This window comes from Pseudonaja textilis, chromosome 7, assembly GCF_049901715.1.
Source record: "Pseudonaja textilis isolate UNSWEBS1 chromosome 7, rPseTex1.2, whole genome shotgun sequence".
Taxonomy (NCBI): domain Eukaryota; kingdom Metazoa; phylum Chordata; class Lepidosauria; order Squamata; family Elapidae; genus Pseudonaja; species Pseudonaja textilis.
In genome coordinates this window covers 17,531,045-17,555,497 of record NC_141996.1, presented here as the reverse complement: position 1 = coordinate 17,555,497, position 24,453 = coordinate 17,531,045, and the positions used below count along the sequence as shown (strand labels likewise).

Genomic DNA, 24,453 nt, shown 5'->3' with positions numbered 1-24,453 from the left:
GATTGTTATGTAAATTACTCATGCAGCCTTTTAAAGATATACTAGATTAGGTTTGGCATTCTTTTGCACTTTAGACAGTCCAATGCAATAAAACAGCACAACGTATTCAGGTTTTTGTTTTTAAGAGTTTACCAGTTTCTTCTACCTAAGCAACCAGAAAGTAGCAATACAGAAATGCTGGTTTGGGCTGAGAGCCAATTTGGTGTAGTAGATAAGGCTCCGAGCAAGAGACCATGAATTTTAAACCTGATTTAGCTATAAAGCCAACTGGGTTATCTTGAACCAGTCATTCTCTCTCAGTCCTAGGAAGAAGATAATTGGCAAACCAACAGCTAGATGAAACTACTTTTACCAATAGAATAATTCTATTTGGGCAGCTACTTGGTCAGCTATTTTACGACCTCCTCACGTATGCATTTGTACTGGGGCGTGTGGGAGAGGACGTCAGCCAGAAAGTTCCTCCCCCTTCGATGTGTTTTAGAACGAGGTCGAACTGGTTAATAAACAGGAGTGTTTATTAACTTCAGCTTGGATAGAAGCTTTGAGCAGAATACTAGAGAGTTATGTTCTGGCCCTTGGGCTAACATTTTTTGTAGACAAATTCCATATGTGTCCAATCACAATTGGCCAATAAAGTATTCTATTCTATTCTAGACAATGCAAAGCTGGAGAGCAGGGCTAATACTTTAGAGGACAGAGAAAAGATTAAAAAACATATAGCCAAGACTGTGCAATGGGCTTAAATGCAGAGGATAGAATTTAACAGGCAGAAATATAAAGTCCTTCATTTAGGTAGAAAAATGACGGTGTATGTATAAGATGAGGGAAACTGATTTCATAGTATGGAAAAAGAACCTAAGTATTCTTATAACAGAATCAGTCCTGATCAAAGGAAGTTATTTGTTGTTTTTCTGGTCAGATCTCATTTAGAGTAATACAGTAGTTCTGAGCATGATAGTCATGCAGTAACAAACTGAGCCAGGGATAGTAGCTTCTTTGAAAAATGCAATATTACGAATGCAATTATCTTTTAACAGATAATAAGTTCTCATCTTTCCTTCCTAGGAGTCGTATTCCAAAGATAGGTTTTATTTTAAAAGTAGAAAAGATTTAAGTTTCTTTGTTTCCTACATTAATATGAATGTTCCCATAATGCTATTATAATATGATCAAAGAGCCGAATACTTACCCATAAAGTTCTCCTAAGCTCAGCATCTGGAAGTTCTGTCGCTAGTTTAAGGTTTTCAAAGCTAATTTTTTCTCGGGGTCTCTGATTCCATGCAAAAAGCACAGCCAATTGAAACGTAGTAACTTCCAAATCATACTGGCCAACTTCATTCTTGAAAGTTATCTGTTAATGACCAAAAATTAGCAAGTGAATTTAAATGTGCTTGTAATTTCAGGGTGCCAAAAACCAAAATGCAAACAAGTGACACAGGCATGCTTACAATTCCATTGGACATTAAATGATGCCAGTGAAGCTTCCGGCCACTGTGGTTCTTTTTGTAGAACTCTTCAACCTCGGGGATAAGATCTTCTAATTCCGTTGGCAGTGATACAAAAACTTTTTCAGAACTTCTGGACCAAGCCCCAGCATTTAAAATTTTAATATTCACAGAATCAGCTGTACACAAAACAAACAGAAAGCTCAGCCAAGTAACACTAAAACTATCAACCAATATATGAACGAAGTCAAAGAAACTGAATGCACAATTTTGTATTATAGTTATCCAATATGGATTTGTTAATGATAAAAAGCAAGATAAACAAATATAAATAATCTTTCTATAACACTGAGAATTTTAAAAAGTAACAAGTATAAAAAGTACCTGGGAGGGCCAGTTTATTATTTTTGTGCATTTCCTTGAAGGCCTGGTTAAGATCTTCAGATACCTTAATATCCTGAAACATCCTTGCCAATTTATTTACATAATCTGCTGGCATACCTACTTCCTGCAAAGAGAGAGGATTGAAGCAATAACTATATGATTTAAATACACTAAATACTTACTACTGATCTTTTTTGTTAGCAATTAGGGCCATGCAAAATCATTTCAAAGACTCTTTGCAAAGCAAGTGAAGTGCCCCTTCAAACCCGCCTCTTGAATTGTAACAAAGCCCGAGTGGTTTTGTACAGCTCTGAGTAGGTATTACAACTAGCAATATCCACATACTAATGTAACATAAGAACAATTTATTTCCCACATAAAATGTACCAAACCGGAAAAGAAATTCTTCAGTTCTTCACTACATTCATGCATGAGGGGAAAAGCAAGAAGCTAGATTCAAACCACAGGCCAACTAGCTATTCTTTCTATATAAATCTTTGTTAAATCATTGTTAGGACCTTAACGTACAAAGTTCAAATTTTATTTTATTTTTAAATTGAATAAACCACTTGATAACATTAACTTAAAGACCAGGCCACAGATAAGATTCAATAATTCACAGCATGTGTGATTTTAAATTAAAAGCTATGCTTTCTAAAGAAAAGAGTATATAACAGAATTGATGAACTTACTCGCAGCCATTCAACCATGTTCTCTTCTATTTCACTGTCTGCTGATATATCCAATATAAGACGCCTTGTTAAATGAGCTTTGTGGTATCTCATAAAAACATCTTTGTTCTGTACATACTTGAGTACCAATAGCTGTTTTTAAAAAGCATGATACATATTTTTACGATTGCTATTAGTATTTACTCCTATTGCAGAACAGCAATTCCAGAATATATTTTACCAGGAATAATATATCCCTGTATTAACCCCACCCTTCAAAAATCCCTACATGTATCAACGTATTCAATCACCATTGAACAAAATATATCATCACTTCATTTATACAGACACGTCCATATTACTGCCTTTTGATCATATTTTAAATAGCTAAAATATGCTTGTAATCAAAAGGCAGTATACAATACCCACCACTTAAAATGTTTGAATATGAACAGTCCCAAAATGAAACACAATTGCTAGTTCCCAATAAGGATTGAAATTGCTAATCAGTGATAGGAAATGTTCTGAGGTGCAAATTACGTACATTAATATACTGAAGCTCCACTAGTTTGATAGTATTAAACTCCTACTATCATCAAATAGTCACCTTTATCTAAAAATCTATATATGATCAGATTTCAAAAAGATTTAAATATAATAAATGTTACTGTATCACATTTTCAAAGAGCATAGCTTTAAATAAAATATGTTGAGATAGTTTCTCTAAAAAGCAATTTTGAAAGATGGCCATTTGCTAAAACATCTTTCCAACCTATAGCACGCAGTTTCTTAAGATGAAATTTAATTTTAGATGTAGCAGGCTTCCTCTCTCCCTTTTCCTCTCTCTCCAGGGAGAAACAAAATGTCAACAATATCAAAAACAAGGAAATATTACTTTTTTAGACGTTTATTTTTGAAATAAACTTTGGCAACAACTAATAAATTGAAAGTTTCATTTAAATCCAGTGAAGATTACAAAAATAAAACCACAATCTTAAACTTACTTCTTACGGAAATATCACACATTCAGTAGAACCTTTGAGTACTCAAGTACAGGACTGCATTATTACTGATTTATAACCATTAGCTGTATTATGGATGACACCTTGCACTCATCAGCTACTATTTTAAGGATTAAACCAACATATCACTGCATTCTAATCATAACTGACCTCTCACTTCTATTAATTCAGATCGAGAGCAATAGAGCAATGTTCTGATAGTTTTGGTAGCAGAAAGGCTATCAAAGATATTACCCAATCTTCACATTTATTTCTCTCAAATAAAAAACTAGGAATAAAAAAGAACATACCACTTCTTTAAGTTTTGCTTCAATTTCTTCAGAGGTTAATTTTTTGCTTAGTGGTGTTTTTCTTAATAACATATCACAATAATTTGCAAGTAACTCTGGGCATTTGGACTCTGGTTGTGTCTTCAATCCAACACTAAGGAAAAAAGGAAAAATAGTAGCCAAACGTTATACCGAATCACTAACATTGGTTTCCTGCCATTATACCAACTTATTCATCTATGAACATAAAAGGAGAAATGCCTTATGTAAAAAAAAAATCAATATTTTTAAATGTTTGCTTTGTGTAAATTTATTTCTTTTATTTCAAAGTGACTATATTAATTTGTACATATAATTTTAAAATATAAAATAATACATATATGGGAAGCTACAGAAAAGCAGTTCAATATGTATGAGAAATGAAAATTTAAATATTGTAAGATCCTAAAGGAATTGTCAAGACATTTTCTATACTATTGCCGATTTAATGTGCTTCAAAATCATAACCATAGTTCTAAGTGAATAAGCAAAAATGTCTAGAATCATTTATTTTTTAATATAATCCTATGGTTATCACCAACATTATCAGTAATGGGCTTTGGAAATGCATTAAACCAGAACAATGGATTTTGGCTGTTTTAAGAGTAGATATGTAGATATACATATCTGAGTATCTGAGATTTAGTACTATGTGCATGCTTCTGTGCGCATTTTTTCCAAAGTTTGGAATTACCCAGGTTAAAAATAGGTATATTTAAGCATTACAGAAAACAAGGAAAATACTAAATATCCATTCAAAATATAAACAAAAATTAAATTCTGTTATTGTCAAATATTCATTCAGATTACTTACCCCTTCTGTTTCAATGGTAATTCAAGTTTAAATATTGTAGCATCATTAACAACTGCTTTATATGCCTAAAATAAAAACAAGGCATTCAATATAGGCATTCAATCTACTTTTTCATATCAAAGTATGCTCTTAAAAACAAAGCTATGTTAATTTTAAAAGTCACTCTTCTTAAGTACAAAATTCCTACATTACATTGGGAAAATAGCCAAAGCACAGAAAATGTCTTAAGATACTTGCTACTTTCAGGGTGAAGTTTGAAGGTTACTGTTGCTCATGAGGAAGGGGGAAAGGATACAGAAGAAAGGAAGGGGACATAGATGTAAGTCTGCAAGATGCTACTATACCAAATTAGCCCAAAGGTTCAGATATTTTTCTGTATCTTGTTACCCTGCTGTAATCTGTTTATATTTCTAGATCTTCAAGGTGAATTAAAGTATACAGTGATACTATTATTTCTGTGATCCTTGACAAAAATGTCTCAGTGGGACTCCCTGACAGTGTCTTATCCACGTACTAACAAGGCTTGTTTCTTCTTAACTATCATGTCTTACCCCTGGAAGGCGCCTTTACTTTTATTTAATTTGGAATAAAGGACATTCCAAAATGATTTTTCTAAGTACTGTTGCCAGATTAGAAGGCATTACATTTCCTCTAGCCTATCAATATCTTTTAAAATGTTATTTCTGCATTGTAAGATATTATGTCATGCTAGAGACATTTGCTCACTTTTTTGTGAAATTTGAAGTATTTTCAATTCTACCCTGTGATTATTTGAAAACTCTCTAATTAATAATGATTTTCATGAAGATACTGATGAATCTTATTATTAAAGCAAGATTACAAGTATAGCAATGCAAACATATAAATAAAATCCTACTATCTCAATAGCTAAATCTCTACAGAAAGCCCAATTTCTGGTAATTTACTGGTATGATTTCATAAACACCCTGACTAATGCTTCTTTAACATATTTCTAAGTCACTTTCTGTTTTAAAAAAACCAAATACATGTAAACATGTATTATCAAAAAATGAAACAAGAACCAGCTGATAACTTACTTTATCTCTGGCAGTAAGAAATCTTGGGTCATCTTGAAAAGCTTCTTTAACTAATTTGCTAAATCTATTAAACAGTGTAAGCAATTGTTCTACATATTTTTCAGAATCCTAAAATTGAAAAGCAAAACAAAGAATAAAATACCAAGCCTGTGAGAAAAAAAAATAGCAAGCAATCATAATCAACTGAAATCTCCCTCCCCCTCTCTTTCAACTGCATTTCTGGTATAGCAGTCATGAGCCCAGGAATATTACAATAAGGTACAAATGGTCTTCTTGTGGTCTAATTTATATCTCAGAAAATCACACTTTGTGCAAGTTAGTCTCCAGAAAAGTTACCAGCTGCCAATCCAATAGGACATTCTCCCACTTGTTTTCAACTTTCTTGTTTTCTTTAGCCATGATTCCACATGGCATCAGCATGAAACCCAAACATACCTAAAAGTCATAGGATGTTATAAGATACCGCGATAGTTTTTGTTGACTCTTTGACAGCCTGAATGTTAAACAAAATTTATAGGGGTAAGGAAAAGGTTTTTACTTTAATTTCATTACATTAGCTGCACTAGCTGTGAAGATTTCTGTCTAAACAGCTCTGTCAGAATAAAGCAACTATGATGGCAAATTAAAAATAAAAATGCTGCCTCAATACATAGAATAAATGGTCTTAGATTACTTCTTTTTAACCTGTCTTTTTATCGATAGAAAAAAATCATAAGAAGTTGCCACAAAAATATGCTTTTTAGAGAAAATCCTGATTCCACATTTAACTATCTATTTCAGTACCTAATGTCGTATTTAAGCAGCTAATTCAGATATAATTGTTTTATAAGAACAAACAGCAAAAAAAAATCACAAGATTGCTCCTCCTTTATGGATGGCAACAATGATGCTGGTTGAATCACTGGATGAAGCTGACAACTGGCTGGCTTCACAGTAGGAACATCATTCTACGCAAAGAGAGCACTGTAAGGCATTATATCCAATCTTCACTTCAATGACTAGGTTCCAGTTGTTAATTTGGCTAGTCCTGCAAGCAAGGATGCTTTCAAGTGATAGTTTTTAAAAAAAAATCACAAATAGAACAAATTGTTTCAAAGCCAGGATTCTTGCTTGTTGCTCTCAGAACAAGCCAGATAAATAAAATAGGCTGCTTTCCAATATGAGGTGAAAGCCAGAGTGTCTTGTTCAGATAATCTAGCTTCCAAACCATGGATGAAGTCATTTGTGATTTTGCATTCTAATTTTTAAAGAAGTTGTAGTACTTTCCTATTTAATTTAGTTTACTTTAACATTCATTTTTTTCATATTAATTTCAGCAATGTAAGATTTTATTTTGCCAAACATTCTTGGTATTCCTAGCAAACACTCTTAAGAGGAGATAAGGGATAAAAATAGAAAATGCTCACTTACAGTAGTAATAGTTTCAGCAGCTGCTACCATATCTGCTAATCCAGCATTAACAATATGCTCTTCTAAATCTTTTAACATAGGCTCTATTCCATTAGGAACTTTATCCATCAAAGAAAACATTAAATGTAATTCTGAAGACAAAACATATTGAAGAGTCACAAGTCAAATCCATAGTAATAGTTCATCTGTCCATCTCTCTTTCCTTTATATACAGTATTACTCTTGTTTACTGTCAAATATAAGCCATTCAAGGAGATTTGTAAAGGTGACAAAAATACTATATTCTGTTTCTCTTTAAAGAATGTTGATTTCATGTTGTCCTAATTTTCTAATAAACCCGACAAACTACTAAAAAAATTTCTAGGAAGTCTGACTTGAAATTAAATAGCAAACTTGTTCCAAGTTTCTGGTTCCCGCAATTCCTGACTACCAAACTTAGAGCTTGGTTTGAAAATCATGTTCCTGTCCTTGAACCAATTCCCCACCCCACCCCAGCATAACACTTTCATTACTGCAATACATATAAAACAATACAAAACCACAATCCTTAAAAACTAGTCATTACATATACATTAAGAAATTTCCCAAGGACTATTTTTACTCTGTCTTTTGTAATATAGAAACAAAAGAATCTTCTGGCACTTTAATGATATCTGTAGGTGTTACTCTATAAGGATTTATAAATTACAGCCCATTTCATCTGAATATAGGCCTGAGGAAATAATACAAATACACTCACATGAACACAAATACTAAATGGAAGGCAAGAAATTATAAAAGGAATCAAAATGGTAAAGAGAAAGTGATCATTAACAGTGGTTAGAAGTGATATAGAGATTCTTGTATTTCATGCAAAAAAATTTGGTACTCAGCTAATTTCTGAGAAACGGACTGCTTAGCAGACATAACTCAGTTTTTCAGGAAAGAAGACCTAGGTTTCTTATTAAATACCATCTCTGTAGTAATCAATTCAACATAACCAAATGTATATCCATGTTTCAGGACTATATTCCAAGCAGACTCCTCAAAACCTTACACACTAACAAACTGTTATGGGATACGTTATTTGCTGAAGATACACTTAATTTTTGTAAAGAGAATTTAGAGAGAGAAAGGGGGCTGAGGAGAAGAAAGAAAATTACTTTGCAGATTCAAAAATTGAATTCAAAAGATTAACTTCTGGGTTTTTTTTCTGGTTAACAGAGAATTGTCCTGATTGGTAGTATCAATTTCACCTTGATTTATATTGAAAAGCTAGGCAGAATCAATTCTAGTTGATATTTGGGGAAGGAGACAATAAGCCCAGAAGAACACAGTAGCTTTGCCACTACTTCTGTACCAAGAAAACTGTCCTTGAAGTCACCCAGGATTTCGTTCATATATTTTAATTGGAAGTCAGCATTGTTTCTCAAGGATAAATCAGCTTAATTAGTATGGGAGTCAGTGACAGCAATCAGAAGCACAGTTCCTGGCCCATCTTTAAAAAGTCCTTCACAGGAAGATATCAAAGAGCTGGCTTTTTCAACAAATTTGTTGCAGATTGTTATTATGTATTGATACTAGGTAAATGTAAGACAAATCATGATTAAATCATTTGGATTAGGAAGCAGGCACAATGCTCATAATTTGGGGCTATGCAAAGCAATAGCACTTATATTTCGCTTCACAGTCCTTTACAACTCTCTTGAAGCGGTTTATAGAGTCAGCTTATTGCCCCAACAAGTTGGGTCCTCATTTTACCCACCTCGGAAGGATGGAAGGCTGAGTCAACCTTGAACCTGGTGAGATTTGAACTGCCAAATTGTAGGCAGCCAGCAGTCAGTAGAAGTAGCCTGCAGTACTGCACTCTAACCACTGCGCCACCATGGAATTTTAAAGAGTGGATTAGACCTCTCCAAGCTGCTTCGAAGTCTGTCCTGGCAACTTGTGCATTCACATGCATGCACAGATGCTTTGCTAGTAGAGCTACACATGCAGACAGCACAAACAGCCTTCGAAGAAGGTACATGAGCCTTCCCAAAAACATGGCTGCTTTAATGCTTCAGGGACTGCTCTGCAAAGCATTAGTGCAACCACTTTGCAGAGTCCTGTTTATTATATCCAATTACCTTCACAGGAATGTTTAATGGCATACTATTTAAGACAAGCTTCAGAGACAGAACAAACTATGTGGGAAATGCTGCTTTATGCACCAACTTCCCATCACCTTTCATAGGATTATGCAAGGAAGACTATTTGGGTCACCAAGCTGTCTTTATTGTTGCCACTTTCCATAAAATTTCATTCCCCTTAAGAGCTGAAAGAAATATATTTGCATAAGGTATAATATCTTACTATATTCAGCCCTGGATGAATGCCAAACAACTGCTGTCAAGATAGGGAGCCAGAATTATTTTTAAGGTCAGATGCCAACCCAAGCTTTCACTCTGGAAATTAGAAATGCAACTCTGAACTAATAGCAACTGCTTCAAATAAGGAACAGCTTTCAATTTTCTTATTACATAGAATACACCATGTAATCATGAAGTATATTTATGGACTGTAACAAAACATTTGGTTTCTCTAATTCACTTTTCCCAAATTTCATAATTGGTTCACTCTGTTTAAAAAAATGGAAAATAATATGGAGGAAACAACATCAAGACAAGCCCTGGACAAAAAGATGCATAGCTTAATAGGATTCCTAGGGCTTAAAGACATACTTGTATATTTAAACAGCAAATTCTTTGTAATCCTGAAAGGCTGATTAAAATAACAAAGTTGGAAGAGGCCATTTAGCCACCAGATCTACCCTTGTGCTCAAGATAGGAAGCTAATATATTTGAATAAGGAGAGAAAATATATAATAGAGTAGTATAAAGGGTTTAGAAGGGAATTGTATTCCCATATATTACTAAAGTAACTTGTGTTCAAGAATAAGACTAGACAAAAAATTACATTAAACAGATATATGTGATACAAGAGCTGATTTGGACTAGGAACAAGTCAACTGAATCCTTATTTCACTAATAAGAGCAATGAATAACCAGACCCATCTATTTTACCTACAATTTTAAAGATCAACAGTTCTAACATCTTAAAAGAAGGGACGATTATAAGTAATGACAAAAATGAAAACGGCACTGCATTATAATTTAAAACAGGGGTCCCCAACCACTGGTCCCTGGACCAGTACCGGTCCGTGGAACAATTTCTACCGGGCCGCCGGTTTGCTGGGTGCCGCCATCTTGTTTTGATGAAAAAGTGCTTCCGGTGAGCTTTTCCAGGTAGAAAGCAGCATTTGGGTGCTGAAAGAATCCTCGTGCCTTAGTTTCATCAAGGGGGGGGGGCGGCTACGAACAAAACTAAGGCGTGAGGATTCTTTCAGCACGCATGGCAAGGTGAGCTGAGCGACCGTCCCGAAGCCGTCGCGAAGCCCATTGACACAGGTACAAAGGAGGAGTTGAAGGTGGCGAGGAGAAGCAGGGGACGGCTGGCTGGCCGGTCGCTCGGCTCGGCTCACCTTGCCATGCGTGCTGATGCCAGTACCGGGCCGCGGATGATTTTGTGATGCCGGTACCGGGCCGCGGCACAAAAAAGGTTGGGGACCACTGATTTAAAACATGTAACCAAAATGGTGTAGGGCAGAGAATAAGTTTTAACTACACTGTAATATTTTCCTTCTGTCTTTAATAACAAAAGAATTGTAATCCATTTTTACTCCAACTATCTGCACGGATCAAGGGAGGAAACACATTTCTTTTTACTTTCCATAGCTTCACTTACTTTCTGTTTCATTGCGTTTGATCATGCCTTGGCATTCAGCTAAAATTGTCTCTTTAAAGGAAGTCACCAAAGCATTCACACAGCACTCCATAAGCTGGGAGGGGGGAAAAAAAGTTAATGTTCAAATGTACTCAGAATATTATTGTTTCAATACATTTGCATGGAATGGGAAAGTTCATGCAATACTACAAAACAGAGTTTCTCCTTCTCCCCACCCAAGATGTATACAATATCTAAAGAGGAGAATGGCAAAGACCATGGAGAAGTATTAAAATTCTATTAATAACATATCTGCTTAGGTAAATAAAACAGTGATTCTTAACCTTCCGACATCCGAAGGACAGTACGAAAGTCTTAGCTGGCAAGACAACACAAGTGTCATCAAAACTCTGGTGTCTAAGTCAGCAGGTCAAGCATGTGGAACAATATACTTTCTGATTTTCCAAGATTTGTAGTTTCCTAATATATTTAATATCCCGTATGTCCTAGAATGCACCATGCTGGGAGAGGATACCATGTACTGTTATTATACATTTATAAAGTATAAAAGTCTTTAGTATACCAGAGAACTCCTAAGTGCTCTCTGAACTTGGTTATTTTGCTTGCAGATGGTTCATTACCTACTAAGTACAATTATCAGTGCAAGCTGATTATTTTACTAGTAGTATATTAATCTTTATTATGGTGGTCACATTTTTTCATATTTACAAATCAATCAATGCATAGCATTGTTTTCTTAAAAGAGCAATTTCAACAAAGAACCATAAACACAAACTTGCTCATGGTTATGAAACAGCAACTGTTATGTTTACACTTTTAGAAACAGAAGGATCTGCTTGGAAAAAGGAATCATTATCTTGCGTCAACTTCTGCAACAGAGGACTATCTTTGACCTTATGGAATTTTTGTTTTTAATTGCACATGGTATCTGGTACTATGTTAATGCAATCAGATATTCCATAACTAGATTTAAAAAAAACCAAGGTTGAGTATTTTCAGACTTGTATAAGTAGTGATTTAATTTACAAAACCTTTTAACATATTAATTCTTGATATTATTAAAAGAGTACTTACTGCTTCTACAGAGTTACATTCACGCCTTGTTTCTAAATACCGTAGTGCTCTTTTTTCTTCTTCCTTTAATTTAGCATCTGCCTGTGCAGAAACAGAATATCATCACTTAAAATATTAATATGTAACCAACAGACTTCTTCAAAAGAACACCTTCACACTTACATATTTCATATAGTTCTGTACACCATTCTGCTGCAAATACGAAGGGGCTTGAGTTCTATAAAATCTCTCTGTTGAATCTAGGTATGCTTTTTCAAAATTATCCCGATAAATCTGGAGTTTATCATCAGGATTGGAACACAGATTAACTGCAACAAGAAATATCAAATTAAAGTAATTGCTTATCACTGTAAGAAATATACTTAATCTTGAAAACAGGAGTTGTATAAACTACAATAATTTGAATATAAAATCACTACTTGTCAGAATGGCCCTCAAGCAATTTGGGGAATAATAAAATCTATTTTAAAGAGGCTGATCTTGATGTTTTAAATTCAAAAGCATGCTGAAAGTTTTTGGACTGACTACATTACATTCATAGCCACCATCTTAAATTAATTCATATTCCCAGACCATGGGTTTTGATTTATTTTTACTTCCATTTTGTAGGTTTTTCCTATGTAAAAAGCAATAAAAATTTTCCACTGAGGTGTCCAATATAAACCCTTACTTACCAGATGAAAAAAGACAGAAGTTGAAGCTTGTGAAAAACCCTGCAGTTTCTTGGTCATTTAAACTTCACATGGAGACTTAAAGTTCTAACTTGGCATGGCAGTATTAAGAAAACAAATTGACTGAACTTTTTATTGCAATGACTTAAATCATTATACACACTCACTTACACACACACACATTTGTATATATGTATTACTCCTTAACGCTTCTAAAAAAAATTAAAGCTTACTAGTGTAAGCCTACTTGAAGAATGCAAGAATGATTTTCATATAAAATGTAATAATCTTACATAACAAGACATACCGTAAGATTCTCTAACACCAATGACAAGTTGAGAGTCAAATGCTTCTCCTAAACGTTCAGCATGGACCAACTTCATTGCACTGTCTTGAAGGCGAGTTTTTATGTTTGAAAATATGGACTCATTCCAGGTATCTAGCATGAGCTAAAAATACAATAATAATTAAACAGTAAACCTGATGGACTGATTTCTAAAACACAAAACATAACTTTTATTTTATTTTTAGGTTTAAAGGATCTGGCAGATTTAAAATAAATTGTATTTCTCTCTGAACCAGAAGGAAAAGAGAAAAAAATATTTTTTAAAAAAAGCATGCCATGGCTATGAGGTCTATGGTTCAATAATTCAAAACTGAGTCTGCATTTATAAGCAGAGGACACAATTAGTATACAGTTACCATGGAGATGAAGACTGATGGAAATTACTCATTTCTGAAAACAAAAAAAGCTGCGAGTTTTAAATTTGCCCTTGCCATAGATAAAATTCAATATCACTAAAAATAAGTTGCAGTATTTAGGGCAGCCAACAGCAGAAACCTCATGGTTGTTACATCTGGCTTAACTTTTCCCATCTCCTACTATTTACTTTTACTTTTTTTTAAAAAATCTGCATGAAGAAAAACTCTGGATGAATCAAACCTTGCATATTCTTTACTCCTATCTCATTGGTTCCCCAAAAGACCTACTGATTAGAGGTACAGCATTTCATTCTTCTACTTCACCACGAAACAAGGCTACAATGAAACCTAGCACTTACCTTCCGTACAATACTGTCTTCTACGTTGGATTTTTTATTGCTGCCTTGTTTACCCATGAGAGTAATTTCTAACTGACAAAATGGCTTGGGTAAGATATCACATTGTGTGAAGAATTTACGCCATTCTACAATATAGGCTTTCAGTAATGCAGTATCATCTTGGTGGCTCAGCACTCTCTGAAAGCAAGAGAAGGGCAAATACGAAAACATTTAGAAAGAATTTCCACTTCACGGAGAAGTAGACATTACAATCCCGCTCATTTCATTTTGGATATTGAGGTTTAACTTCATGTGAGCGGGTGTGAATGTATACGCACACAAACGTCAACACAATAACATATTTTTTCAGAAAATGGGCCTGAAATTAAGGGAACAACTGCTAAAGAAAAACATCAAGAATATGAATTAGAGCTTAAGATGCCAGCTTCTTATACTTAAGCCTTAGAAGTTATCAAGCCACTGAAGCAATAACCTGAAATGTATTCAAAACTATGAATCATGTACTATATGGAATGATACTATGCATGCTTATTTGGAAGTATGTCCTCAGAATTTTTGATGCTTAGCTCTATTTACTCTCAGTGCATTTGAATAAAAAATATATAATTTTAACCAAACAAATGCAGGTATTTAATAATATGTTTTCATAGACTGCTTTCTAAATAGGTAACATAAATGAACTGAGAATGGGTATCAAAATGTGTAATGAGCTGCTCGATATAAATGAAGAAACATTATAAAATGAGGTTCTGCAATATTTAACTTTTAAAATGAGATTTTACTGACATAGAAGCATTATCAAGAGTTCTTCAGAAAAATACAGGCATACAATTTCCATGTAAAAAATTGTATAGCACAATCAGAATGTTCAGTTCAGAGATTAGTCTGAATTGTATTTTGGAGGCCTAGACTAAAGCAAACATGTACAGGGTGATGACAGTATATGTTTGCTATTGATATATGAGATATATATGGAAACTAAGTATACATGTATAGACTAGATTATCCATACTTAACTCTTGTTAATTTAATTGAGCCCAGATTAATCAAGACATTTATACTGATTTTACAGTGACTAATTTGGTTTGAATCCAAACTACAGTTTAGGTGTTACAGTACTGAGGTTTTTTTGTGCATGATACACAGTATCCTATCAGGAAGCATTTGAATGAAGTGTCGGAGTTCTTAACTCAAAGGTGGATGTAAAATTTCATAAAAATATCATATTATTAAAAATACTTGCCAATTATGTTTAACTTACTGCTTGTGCTTGTTTAATAAAATCAAGGATATCTTCTTTCAAGGCCTGATGTATTTTTGCTGGGCCTTTATCATCCCACAAACAAACGCCATGGACATCTCTACAAAACATGCAAATTCAAATCAAGTTAAAATAATTTCTCAATTTATTTTACGTGTTATATAATAAATTGCTTTTGTGTGGGCACCAAAAATGCACAGATCCCCCCAAAAAACTAACTAAATGAAATGCCAACAATACTATGCTGATCATAACTAAAGTAGGGGAAAGAATAATACAATACTATCTTCTTGACATGTAATACACGTTTTATAAATGAATATGTAAATTCACTATTATTGCTTGAAAGATCAATTAATTAAAGAAGCAATCAGATTCTCACATTTTTCGTTTGCAGATAAAAACTCAAGCAGCCTAAACCAAAGTTCTTATGACATTTGAAGCTAATGATACAAAAGTTAATATCCTATATGTTAATAAGTTATTCCTAGATTATGCCTTTTAGTATATGATGCCTCATCTTAATTGCTTTGGTTGTAAATGTAAGATCTTCAACAGCCCTTAACAGTCAGCACAGATGTATTTAAAACAAATTCCCGTGAGAAATCCATCACAGTGTCTTCCTTTGAACAACCGCTCTGATAAGACACTGCAAAACAAAAAATAGTTTTCTATTCCAAGAAAGAGACATTTTAGAAGTTACTTACGAAAATAGATCAAACCACTGTTGTTTAGTAACAGATTCCTGCCGTAAAAGCTTCAGAACAATTGGGCGCATAAAATCCCATTTGTCTTCAAACTGAAGTGATCCTTTATTCTTTAAAGAGAGAGAGAGAGAGAGAGATTTTAACTGAATGGAAGTGAGTGTTACACCTCAATCATATTCAGAAGCTTTCCCAGTGGGATGTGTTTCCAAAGAAGCATGTATAGTATTGAAACTAGAACAAGACTGATGTTAGACAACCTGGCTTTAAATATTTTATAGCAGATTATCATGTGAAATCCCATGATTATACAAAATGCTGTTTGCATTTCTTTCAGACATAGATACATAAAGCGTATACATATATGAATGAAACACATGAATAAAAATAGCATGAAACACATGAACAATAAACAACTTCATATTTCAAATATAAATGCACGACTGTTTAAAAATATCAGGTAAGAAAATTAGTTCCCATTTCTTCTGAGTGAATAGTTCATGATTCACCATGTAAAATAGGATTATGGGGGGGACATACTATTAAATCATAATGAAACACTGATAAAAGAAACAAATAGACTTAAAATATCATTGCAATTTCATGACTAGATAATAGTCTATACCACGAAGTACAGTACTAGGAATGTACCATTTTTATTTGACTCCAAAATACATATCAGCAATGTTTTGCAATCAATGATTCTGGAACTATATAAACACAAAGGGACCTCATGTCACATTGCTCTCAATCTAGTCTATGTGCCTGAAAAACTGCTATCTCCATATTAAAATATACGATGAAAAGGAAAATACATTTTAAATAGCTGACAGTAATGTTTATGTGATACTCTGAGCTGCTCAAAGGCAGAAAAGATTAATTGCTGCAAGATCTTCCTATTCTACTGAACTTTTAGATTCAAAAATAGTACATAATTATATAAAAATAATCACTGATATCAAATATTATTACCATTTTACTACAGAACTGCCTCTGAAAAATATGGAACCTGCTATATATTTCCAACCTTTGTTCCTATCATATTTTTCTTGACTTATTTTTCTTTGTGCATTGTTTAAAAAAACGCTTGTTTAAGAAAAAGAATAAGAGAAATTCATAATTTAAGCAGACAAAAATAAGATGTTGAGATATAATAATGACAAGTAACACTTATTGTATTTATGAGTTTGCTTCTACATATATGATCATCCTTCTTGATCTTTTACCTGATTCTGTCCCATAAATACTCTTTCAAAAGCAACATATGCTGCAACCCACCAAGAATGCTGCCTCTCTACAACCTATTAGCATCATGGTAACTCCTTCAATGTGACAGAGAAGGTCCACCAGGTACACTCAAATTAAGCACTGCACAGTGTCTGGATTATTCTTTTCCTAATGCTGTTGAGAGTAACTATGTGCGAGTTGGGTGGCCATAGAAATCTATTTAACAAATAAGTAAATAAACAAGTATCTAAAATAAGACCCTCAGAGTATCTTCATGAAATCAAATAATTTTACAAAATTTAGAAGAACAAATCCAAGCAAGGTTTCCACTTATTCTCTTTATGAAGTACTTTTATAGACCATGCCTTTCTTTTCTCGCTTGATTTCACCATTTTCCTGATACCTGATTCTGAATAGAAGCTCATTGCTCAATTTGAAATCTTTTTCAAGAATAGAGACATTAGCAAATAAGATACATGACTTCTAATTAAATATCAATAGTTGAGCATAGGCATAAACTGTCACAAAGCTTCAGAAGAAATGCTACCATATTTTGAGTGCTGCTGGCAGATAATATAAACACTAAGACTACTAGTTAACTAAATTAATATAATGGAAGCTTATATTATACATTATTATTTCTAAATGTTGTGCTATTTCTCTTATATAGTCATATTATATCATCATTATCCTCAAGAACTTTACTGATACACCTGGATTTTTAGCTCTCAATAAAAAGTTTACTACACTACAGTGAAAATGCACTTATTTCTAGAAATGGATTATTCTATGAGCCTAGAGTAGAAGTGTCAAACTGGATTTCTTGGAGGGCCGGATCAGTATTGTGGTTGTCCTCCGCGAGCCGGCTGGTGGGGGGAGAGATGGGATGGATGCCCTCCTGCAGCACCCTGCTGGCCAAAACAGGGCACGGAAGGGCTGGCAGAGTGCTGCAAGAGGCCATCCAGGCTGAAAACTGGGCACACGGGCCACCTGTGTCGCGTTTTCGCTAGCAGAGGCACCGTACTTTGCTATTTCCAGGCCAGCCCCACGGGCTTGAGTTTGACACCCCTGGCCCAGAGCATGAATGGACATGAAAAATAATTTCCCAAGATCACTGAATATAACTACAATGTGCACTACAAATCTGGTCTTTCCACAGTGTGAACAGTTCAACATTTCACACTAACAATATGGCTTAATGTAGTTTTACTGAATAATCACAATTGGATAAGTTTGTAATACGTGCTTAAATTATAAACCAAAGTCTAGTAACCAAAATAACTGAGTTCACAAAAGATATTAAACAGGTTTCCTAATGACTAAGCACACTGGGCAAACTTGGCAATTGAAAGTTGTTTCACTAGTGTAGCTCTACTGCAAGAAGATAAGAAGTGCTGCAATCAAGGAATTCATATCAGCCCAATTTAGAAATGTGTTTCTGCTCGTTTTCTTCTCCCTTTTAAATCTTGGAAGTTAGGAATCTTGAAAGGTAGGAGTACAACAGTTGTTTAGCTTGTAGGACCAACTGGCTGCACAAATAAAGCAAAGAAACAAAGGGCTGTCTAGATAATACAGCTACAAAGAAACTGGGACAAGTGATATTCCAGTAGTACCATCTGTATGAAGCTGCACAAAAGATAAAAAAAGATATCACAGGATGTGCCTGTTGATCCATTAAGGTTTTTATTCTCAAAAAAATATTTATAAAAATGCAGCCAATGCATGTTAGCCCCCCCCCCCCCACACACACCTCTGCTTCCTTCACTAGAAAGAAGGGTACAAAAAACAATTGGTGAAGAAAATATGAAGGAGAAGGAAATGAAGGAAGGAAAACATGACAGTAGCTGGGATTAGAACTCTATCTTCAACAGACTGAGGAGGAAGGGTTGTGTGTGAACATTCCTTGCAAAAAGAAGACTTAATTAGTACCAGCAGCAAACTTTTTTCACTAATCACAGTAGATAAACTAATTGGTTTGATCCAACAAATCAGACTCTTCACTGTAGAAACAAAAGCCTTGCAAAAAGACAACATTAAAAAAAGCTCTAAAAATAAATATTTCCTGGAAGGGGCTTATGTCTTATAGCGAAATACTGATCAAAATATGTCTTTGATCTATTCCTTATTGAACAGAGTGGGAAACTACTCCAATGTTTGGCACTTCATCCTAATAACAAATATTTATCTAGACTTCGTTATGTACAGCTAACAAAATTCGTAAATTCAGATAATTCAACATGATTAGTTCTAAAAGCTATTTTTAATAACAGTGTAGGCCATTTTGAAACACAATGCATGAGGAACTAATGCATGAAAGTTAATCAATAAAACCAATGTTTGGAAGGCCTGCTCACCTAAAACTCTCCTCAGCACCTTCATGCAAACTGCATTAAGTCATGGCATAACTTCTTTTAACTTTGGCTTAATGTGTTGTATAAATCATGTCAAAAGTGTTCTAAAACCATGGTTAAGTCATGGCCTGATGTGATGTATGAATCTTAATACATCTATTGAGAACCATAATTCATGTTGCTTTCATTTTTGTGTAAGCATAAGAATTGGTGGTTTAAAATCCTTCTACCAGCTGGATACATGCCAAGAATGGTATTAATTTTACTTTGCACACATTTACATTTTAATTGTTTTATTAAGCAAGCCAGGACTTAGAAACATAAAAGAAACTTCTGGGTAGACTTCTATTTCATATAATCTGGAATATTATCAAGATAAATTCTCAAAATCCATTTGGTTCTCCTCCCACCAGATTAAAAGCCTGAACCATGCAATATTTACACAGATGGCCAAGCTGCATAACATTGGCATCTCCAAGCACATCCATTCTATTCATAAACACTAGAAAGTTTGAGAAACTAATGCATTTCATGAATTCGTTATACATCAGATTTCCAAGAATATGAACAGGACAATATGAGCCATATGAATGTATGTTGTTTATTTACAAATAAAATGGCAAACAACAAGGCTCAGCAGACCTTGATTGAAAAATATTGATTTAATTTTTAAGTGGCTAACCTTCAATGGAAATATTAGTCTCATATATATTTAAATATCTATATGATCCAAAAATGAAAAGGAAATTTTTGTATGGATCCTTTTTAACATATGATTTTAAATATCATTATACACCACTTCTTATTACTGCTTTCTACCTATTTCTGAGATTCGTATTTTTAAAATAAATCTCAACATTTAATAATCAAAAATAATTTCTGCCCATCTACCGTTTATATAAAAAAAAAATTAAGTTTGAAAATGTTGTCAGTGAATTATTTTAAAACAAATATACTTCCATACATTCCATACCATTTCATACAATTTTGTATAAATTATTTATAGAGTAAAAATGTTAATATTGAAATAGCATATAAATCTTATGATATTTATTTAGTAAAGTTACATTCCATCATAATTTAAAGACTTTTTGTGACTTACAGAGAATACAGGATAAGAAAACATAAACTTTATACAGCCCTCAACATAAAGACAGACTAGCAAGTAAAAACAGAAAATAAAAGATAGAGAAATGCTTATTAATAGAGGTAATAGTTTTTAGTCTTTTCCTAAAAAGCAGCAGGGGGGAGGGAGAATTGAATCTTCAGAGAAAGGCCTTTCCAGAGTACCAATACTGCCATAGAAAGCACCAACACCTTCTAACTTTGGGACACATCTCAGATATGTGGGTTACAAATAATTTCTTCCTTCAAGATCTAGTGGATAGGATCACTGAAGCAGGAGATCCTCTAAATCAGGGCTGTCAAACTCCCGGTCCATGGGTGGATGGATCACGTGTTGGTCATGCCCATGCCCCGTTTCCCAAAGGGAAAAAAACTCCTGATACGTTATGTGGCACCGCTGTGATGACGTGAATTCGACACCCCTGCTCTAAGCCGCTATGTCACCAAACCATGAAGGTACACTACCTTAAATATATCTGAAAACCAATTGGCAGCCAGAATATAATCAGTGTTATAGGCTCCCAATGTTTAGAACTAGGTACACAGTCAGCTGCTACATTCTGGAACAGTTGCAGTTTGAGTTGTATGGCAAGGGCCATGCTAGTTATATCTGCTGCTCAGGGAGAAAATGGGAGTCCAAAAGGATCCCCTAAAATTACATGCTTCTTCACAGGTAGGGATAATACTGGTATTGATAAGAGAATCCTGATGAACCTATAGCAACTTCATTTTATTTGGGTTCAATTTCAGCCTGTTTTCTCCAATTCAAATTCTGTGGCCTCTAGGAATCAAGATAAAACATTGTCAGCATCTTCCTTACAGCTCATAGTATTTTGAAAGTGGCTATCAACAGCATGGGGATATCATACCTCAAAACATCAGATGACCTACCCCAGCAGCTTTGTATATAATTAATATGGATCTAGATACTAAAAACTTACATGTTCACTCCATGAGAAAAAGTACTTTATCCATTATATACCTGAACATCAAAAATTGTCATATGATTTTCATTAAAATCATAATAAATCTTAGAAATGGCCTTGTATTATTAGTTTAAATATATATTACGAAACTTTAATAAGTGATTGTTCTAACTGTAAAATTTAATGTTATATTACATTCATCAATTTATAGCAAGGTTTGGCAATCTCTTCTGCAGACTGAGCCATAAACTAGCCCACCAAATTTTAACCTTATATATCGTGTGAACTACTCAGAGAATTCAAGTGCAGGCTAGTCTGAGCTAGATGAAGCAAATAGTAGCATAAAGTAAAATAGAATAAATAAAAGCATAATTTAGTTTCCTCTATTACTACTAAGACATTTAGTTCATATACATTTTTATTTTTCATGTATTGTAAGTGGTTACATACGCCTACTTTTATGAAATAAATTCAATTATTATGAGCAAGAAACGCTTGATTAATGGAAGTAGATTACTACCAAATTATTGAACACAATATACAAACACAATAAATTAACTGAAGATCTGTTAAAGCATATTAGAGAGATAGGAAACATTTTAACTATGTTCCCAATTTTTAAGAACATTAAATTTAAGCTACTACCCATGTTCAATACTGACAAAAAATATCTGCACTAGAAACCTCTTTAACTTTATTCTCAATACATTTCTAGATTCTCTGAAACATACATTCTCCAAAACACATATATTCCCACACAAATGTCCTCTCTTTCCTTCTTTCCATGATATTGGAGTTCCTCTATAGGCCTATACTTTTATTCTATGGCTATTTAATGAAATATAAAAATATTTAATATTTGAAACGTACGAACATATTATCAAGTAAATTATTTCATCACACTTTTTAGAGCAGGAAAATGCAGTATGGAAACAAAACGACTTTGGGATTTTTTTTTTGACAAAGTGATAAGTTTATTTTCAAGCAGACCACTGTCTGCAGTTAAGGATAACCAAGCAGAAGAAAATCGGATCCACCAGATACCAACCAAAGCCCCTCAGAACATATTGTCATTCATATTTGCATTCACACAACACAACACAGTCAACACAACCATGCTTCCCCCCCACCACCACCTTAACACTTTTTGGGGCCAATCACTCTCCCTCCTCAGCCCAACCCACCTCACAAGAGTTGTGATGGTGAAAACAGGAGGCATGATGAATTTTAGCTGTGTATGTATGTGTGATAGTCATAATAATAATCTAGACTAAGAATATAATCTAAAAAGACTAGTAATAATAGCACTCTCACCCATCAACCATTATTAACAGGGGTTGAGCGCAGACAACACACCAAGTGGAAATTTCTAGCCGGCTAATTTGCCTTATTATTAAGATGTACACAAAGCCCAGCCAGCTTAGGTGGTTTATACGGTGATGTAACCGAGTCCAATTCAGGCAATCTCGGGTTTAGCGCGTTACATGAACCGGGCCCCTCACTCTCTTCCTCACCGATACGGGGTCAGACCTCTAGGTCGGGTCCCTCGTCTTCGGACATGGTCGGTTAAAAAGAGGGAGACCCGGGGGGGGGGGATGTTTGGCCGCTCCTGGCTTGAGAGTAGGGCATGAATAAAGGGTGCGAAGGTTGTTCCCTTTGCAGGACCGCGGAAGTTAAAAGTCCGGGTCACGAATACAAATCCCCCCCCCCTTCACGTCCTTCCAGCCCCACTGATTTAAGACTCCCCTCCGTCACTCCTCCCTTTCCTGACGGCCCTCCCTCTCCCTCAGAAGCTCCTCCAGCCCCGGGGCTGCTGCTAGTGGTCGGACGGGCCAAGCCGGGCGAAGAAGGGGTGCCCGCCTCGCTCCCTCTCACCTTTAAGAGATTAGACGCCGCCATGTTCTTCCCCCAACCCACGCGCGCTCCGGAGCACGGCGGGGCCTTCCCGAGCCAGCTGCTCCGGCGCCCTCCCCGCTCTTCGGGGACGGCCTTCGAGCTGAAGCCGGTCTCCGGTTTACATGGTCTCGGACGGGCCGCGGGGGAGAGAGGGAGGGAGCGAGCGAGAGCGACCGAACGCGGCGGCCAGGCGAGGGTCGACTTTCGGCTTGACTGCTTGCTCGGCGCCGGAGCGGCCTCCCGGGGTTTCTTGCGGGCCGTGGGTCTCAGCGCCTCATGGCGACGGCGGCCCCGCGGGATTCCGGGGACTGGCGGCTGGAATAGCGGCGGCGGTGGAGGCAGCGGCGTTCCGGCTCCTCGCGAGGGGCCGGCCAAGCCCGCATGATGCGGTGCTGAGGAGAGGAAAGTCCAAATCCGGAGTAGAGAGAGAGAGAGAGAGAGCACTGTGCCTCGGGCCCATTGCGCCATCTACCGAGCGGAGGCCGTACTTCCCGTTCCTTGGGAGGAACCCGGGAAGAAATGTTGGCACCGCTTTCCCTTTCCGGTTGTTTGGTGGGTTGGGTTGGTTGTTTGGTGAGTTTGGTTGGTTGGGTTGGGCTGCCTTGGGTTGGATGTTTGGGGTTGCTTGGGTTGAGGTTGGGTTGGGTTGAGTTGTTTGGTTGGGTTGAATTGGGTTGGATGGTTGTTGGGTTGGGTTGGTTGGGTTGGGTTGGTTAGCTACTTTTTTGCACAAATATCTGAAACCAGGTTTATATATCTGATTATGTTTTTACTCATTATGGAAATGTACTTTATTTGCACCACTGTTAAATAGAAAATCTATTTTCTACCTAAGCGAAATGGAGTATAATTATGAGTAACAAGACAATTAAGAAAAACGTTTTGTTTTAAATAGTATTTCTTTCATAGATCTTTAAAGATTCAGAGAGAGATTGTTTATTACATTTTATTGTTAATAAGAGTCGCAGAAGAAATATCAAAAATATTTACTAATGTGACAAGTTTTTGGTTTCTTTGCTATATGTAATTTCAACAATAGCAAAGCATTGCAGTTGAAAAACAAATCCATTGGTGCAGAACAGCATTGCATTATAAGCATTGCAAAGAACAATGTGCAGAACGGCATTGCATTATAAGCATTGCAAAGAACAAAAAGATGCTTTTTGCTGATTTATGCTTGAACCATCTGACCAACTAACAAAAGCAATCCAAGGTTTGGGACAAGATTTCTGTTAACTTCCTGTAATCTTGAAAACTAAGTAGGACTGAGCCTGGTTAGT

At 35.3% G+C, this 24,453-nt stretch overlaps 1 protein-coding gene across 1 annotated transcript in view; it reads right to left on the bottom strand.

Moving 5' to 3' along the window:
* CUL5 (cullin 5) overlaps window positions 1-23,594 on the bottom strand; it is a 32,032-nt gene extending 8,438 nt beyond the window's left edge. Inside the window, exons 1-16 of the mRNA XM_026721022.2 lie at window positions 23,153-23,594; window positions 15,652-15,761; window positions 14,945-15,044; window positions 13,684-13,860; window positions 12,930-13,071; window positions 12,114-12,259; window positions 11,952-12,032; window positions 10,878-10,971; window positions 7,113-7,243; window positions 5,703-5,810; window positions 4,645-4,709; window positions 3,813-3,945; window positions 2,522-2,653; window positions 1,830-1,953; window positions 1,449-1,624; window positions 1,190-1,351 (exon numbers count right to left, since the gene is read on the bottom strand). Of these exons, the coding sequence (XP_026576807.1) occupies window positions 1,190-1,351; window positions 1,449-1,624; window positions 1,830-1,953; window positions 2,522-2,653; window positions 3,813-3,945; window positions 4,645-4,709; window positions 5,703-5,810; window positions 7,113-7,243; window positions 10,878-10,971; window positions 11,952-12,032; window positions 12,114-12,259; window positions 12,930-13,071; window positions 13,684-13,860; window positions 14,945-15,044; window positions 15,652-15,761; window positions 23,153-23,176 (1,905 nt within the window). The 5' untranslated portion in view covers window positions 23,177-23,594. The remainder of the gene's footprint in view (window positions 1-1,189; window positions 1,352-1,448; window positions 1,625-1,829; window positions 1,954-2,521; window positions 2,654-3,812; window positions 3,946-4,644; window positions 4,710-5,702; window positions 5,811-7,112; window positions 7,244-10,877; window positions 10,972-11,951; window positions 12,033-12,113; window positions 12,260-12,929; window positions 13,072-13,683; window positions 13,861-14,944; window positions 15,045-15,651; window positions 15,762-23,152) is intronic.
* Between the last annotated feature and the right edge of the window lie 859 nt (window positions 23,595-24,453).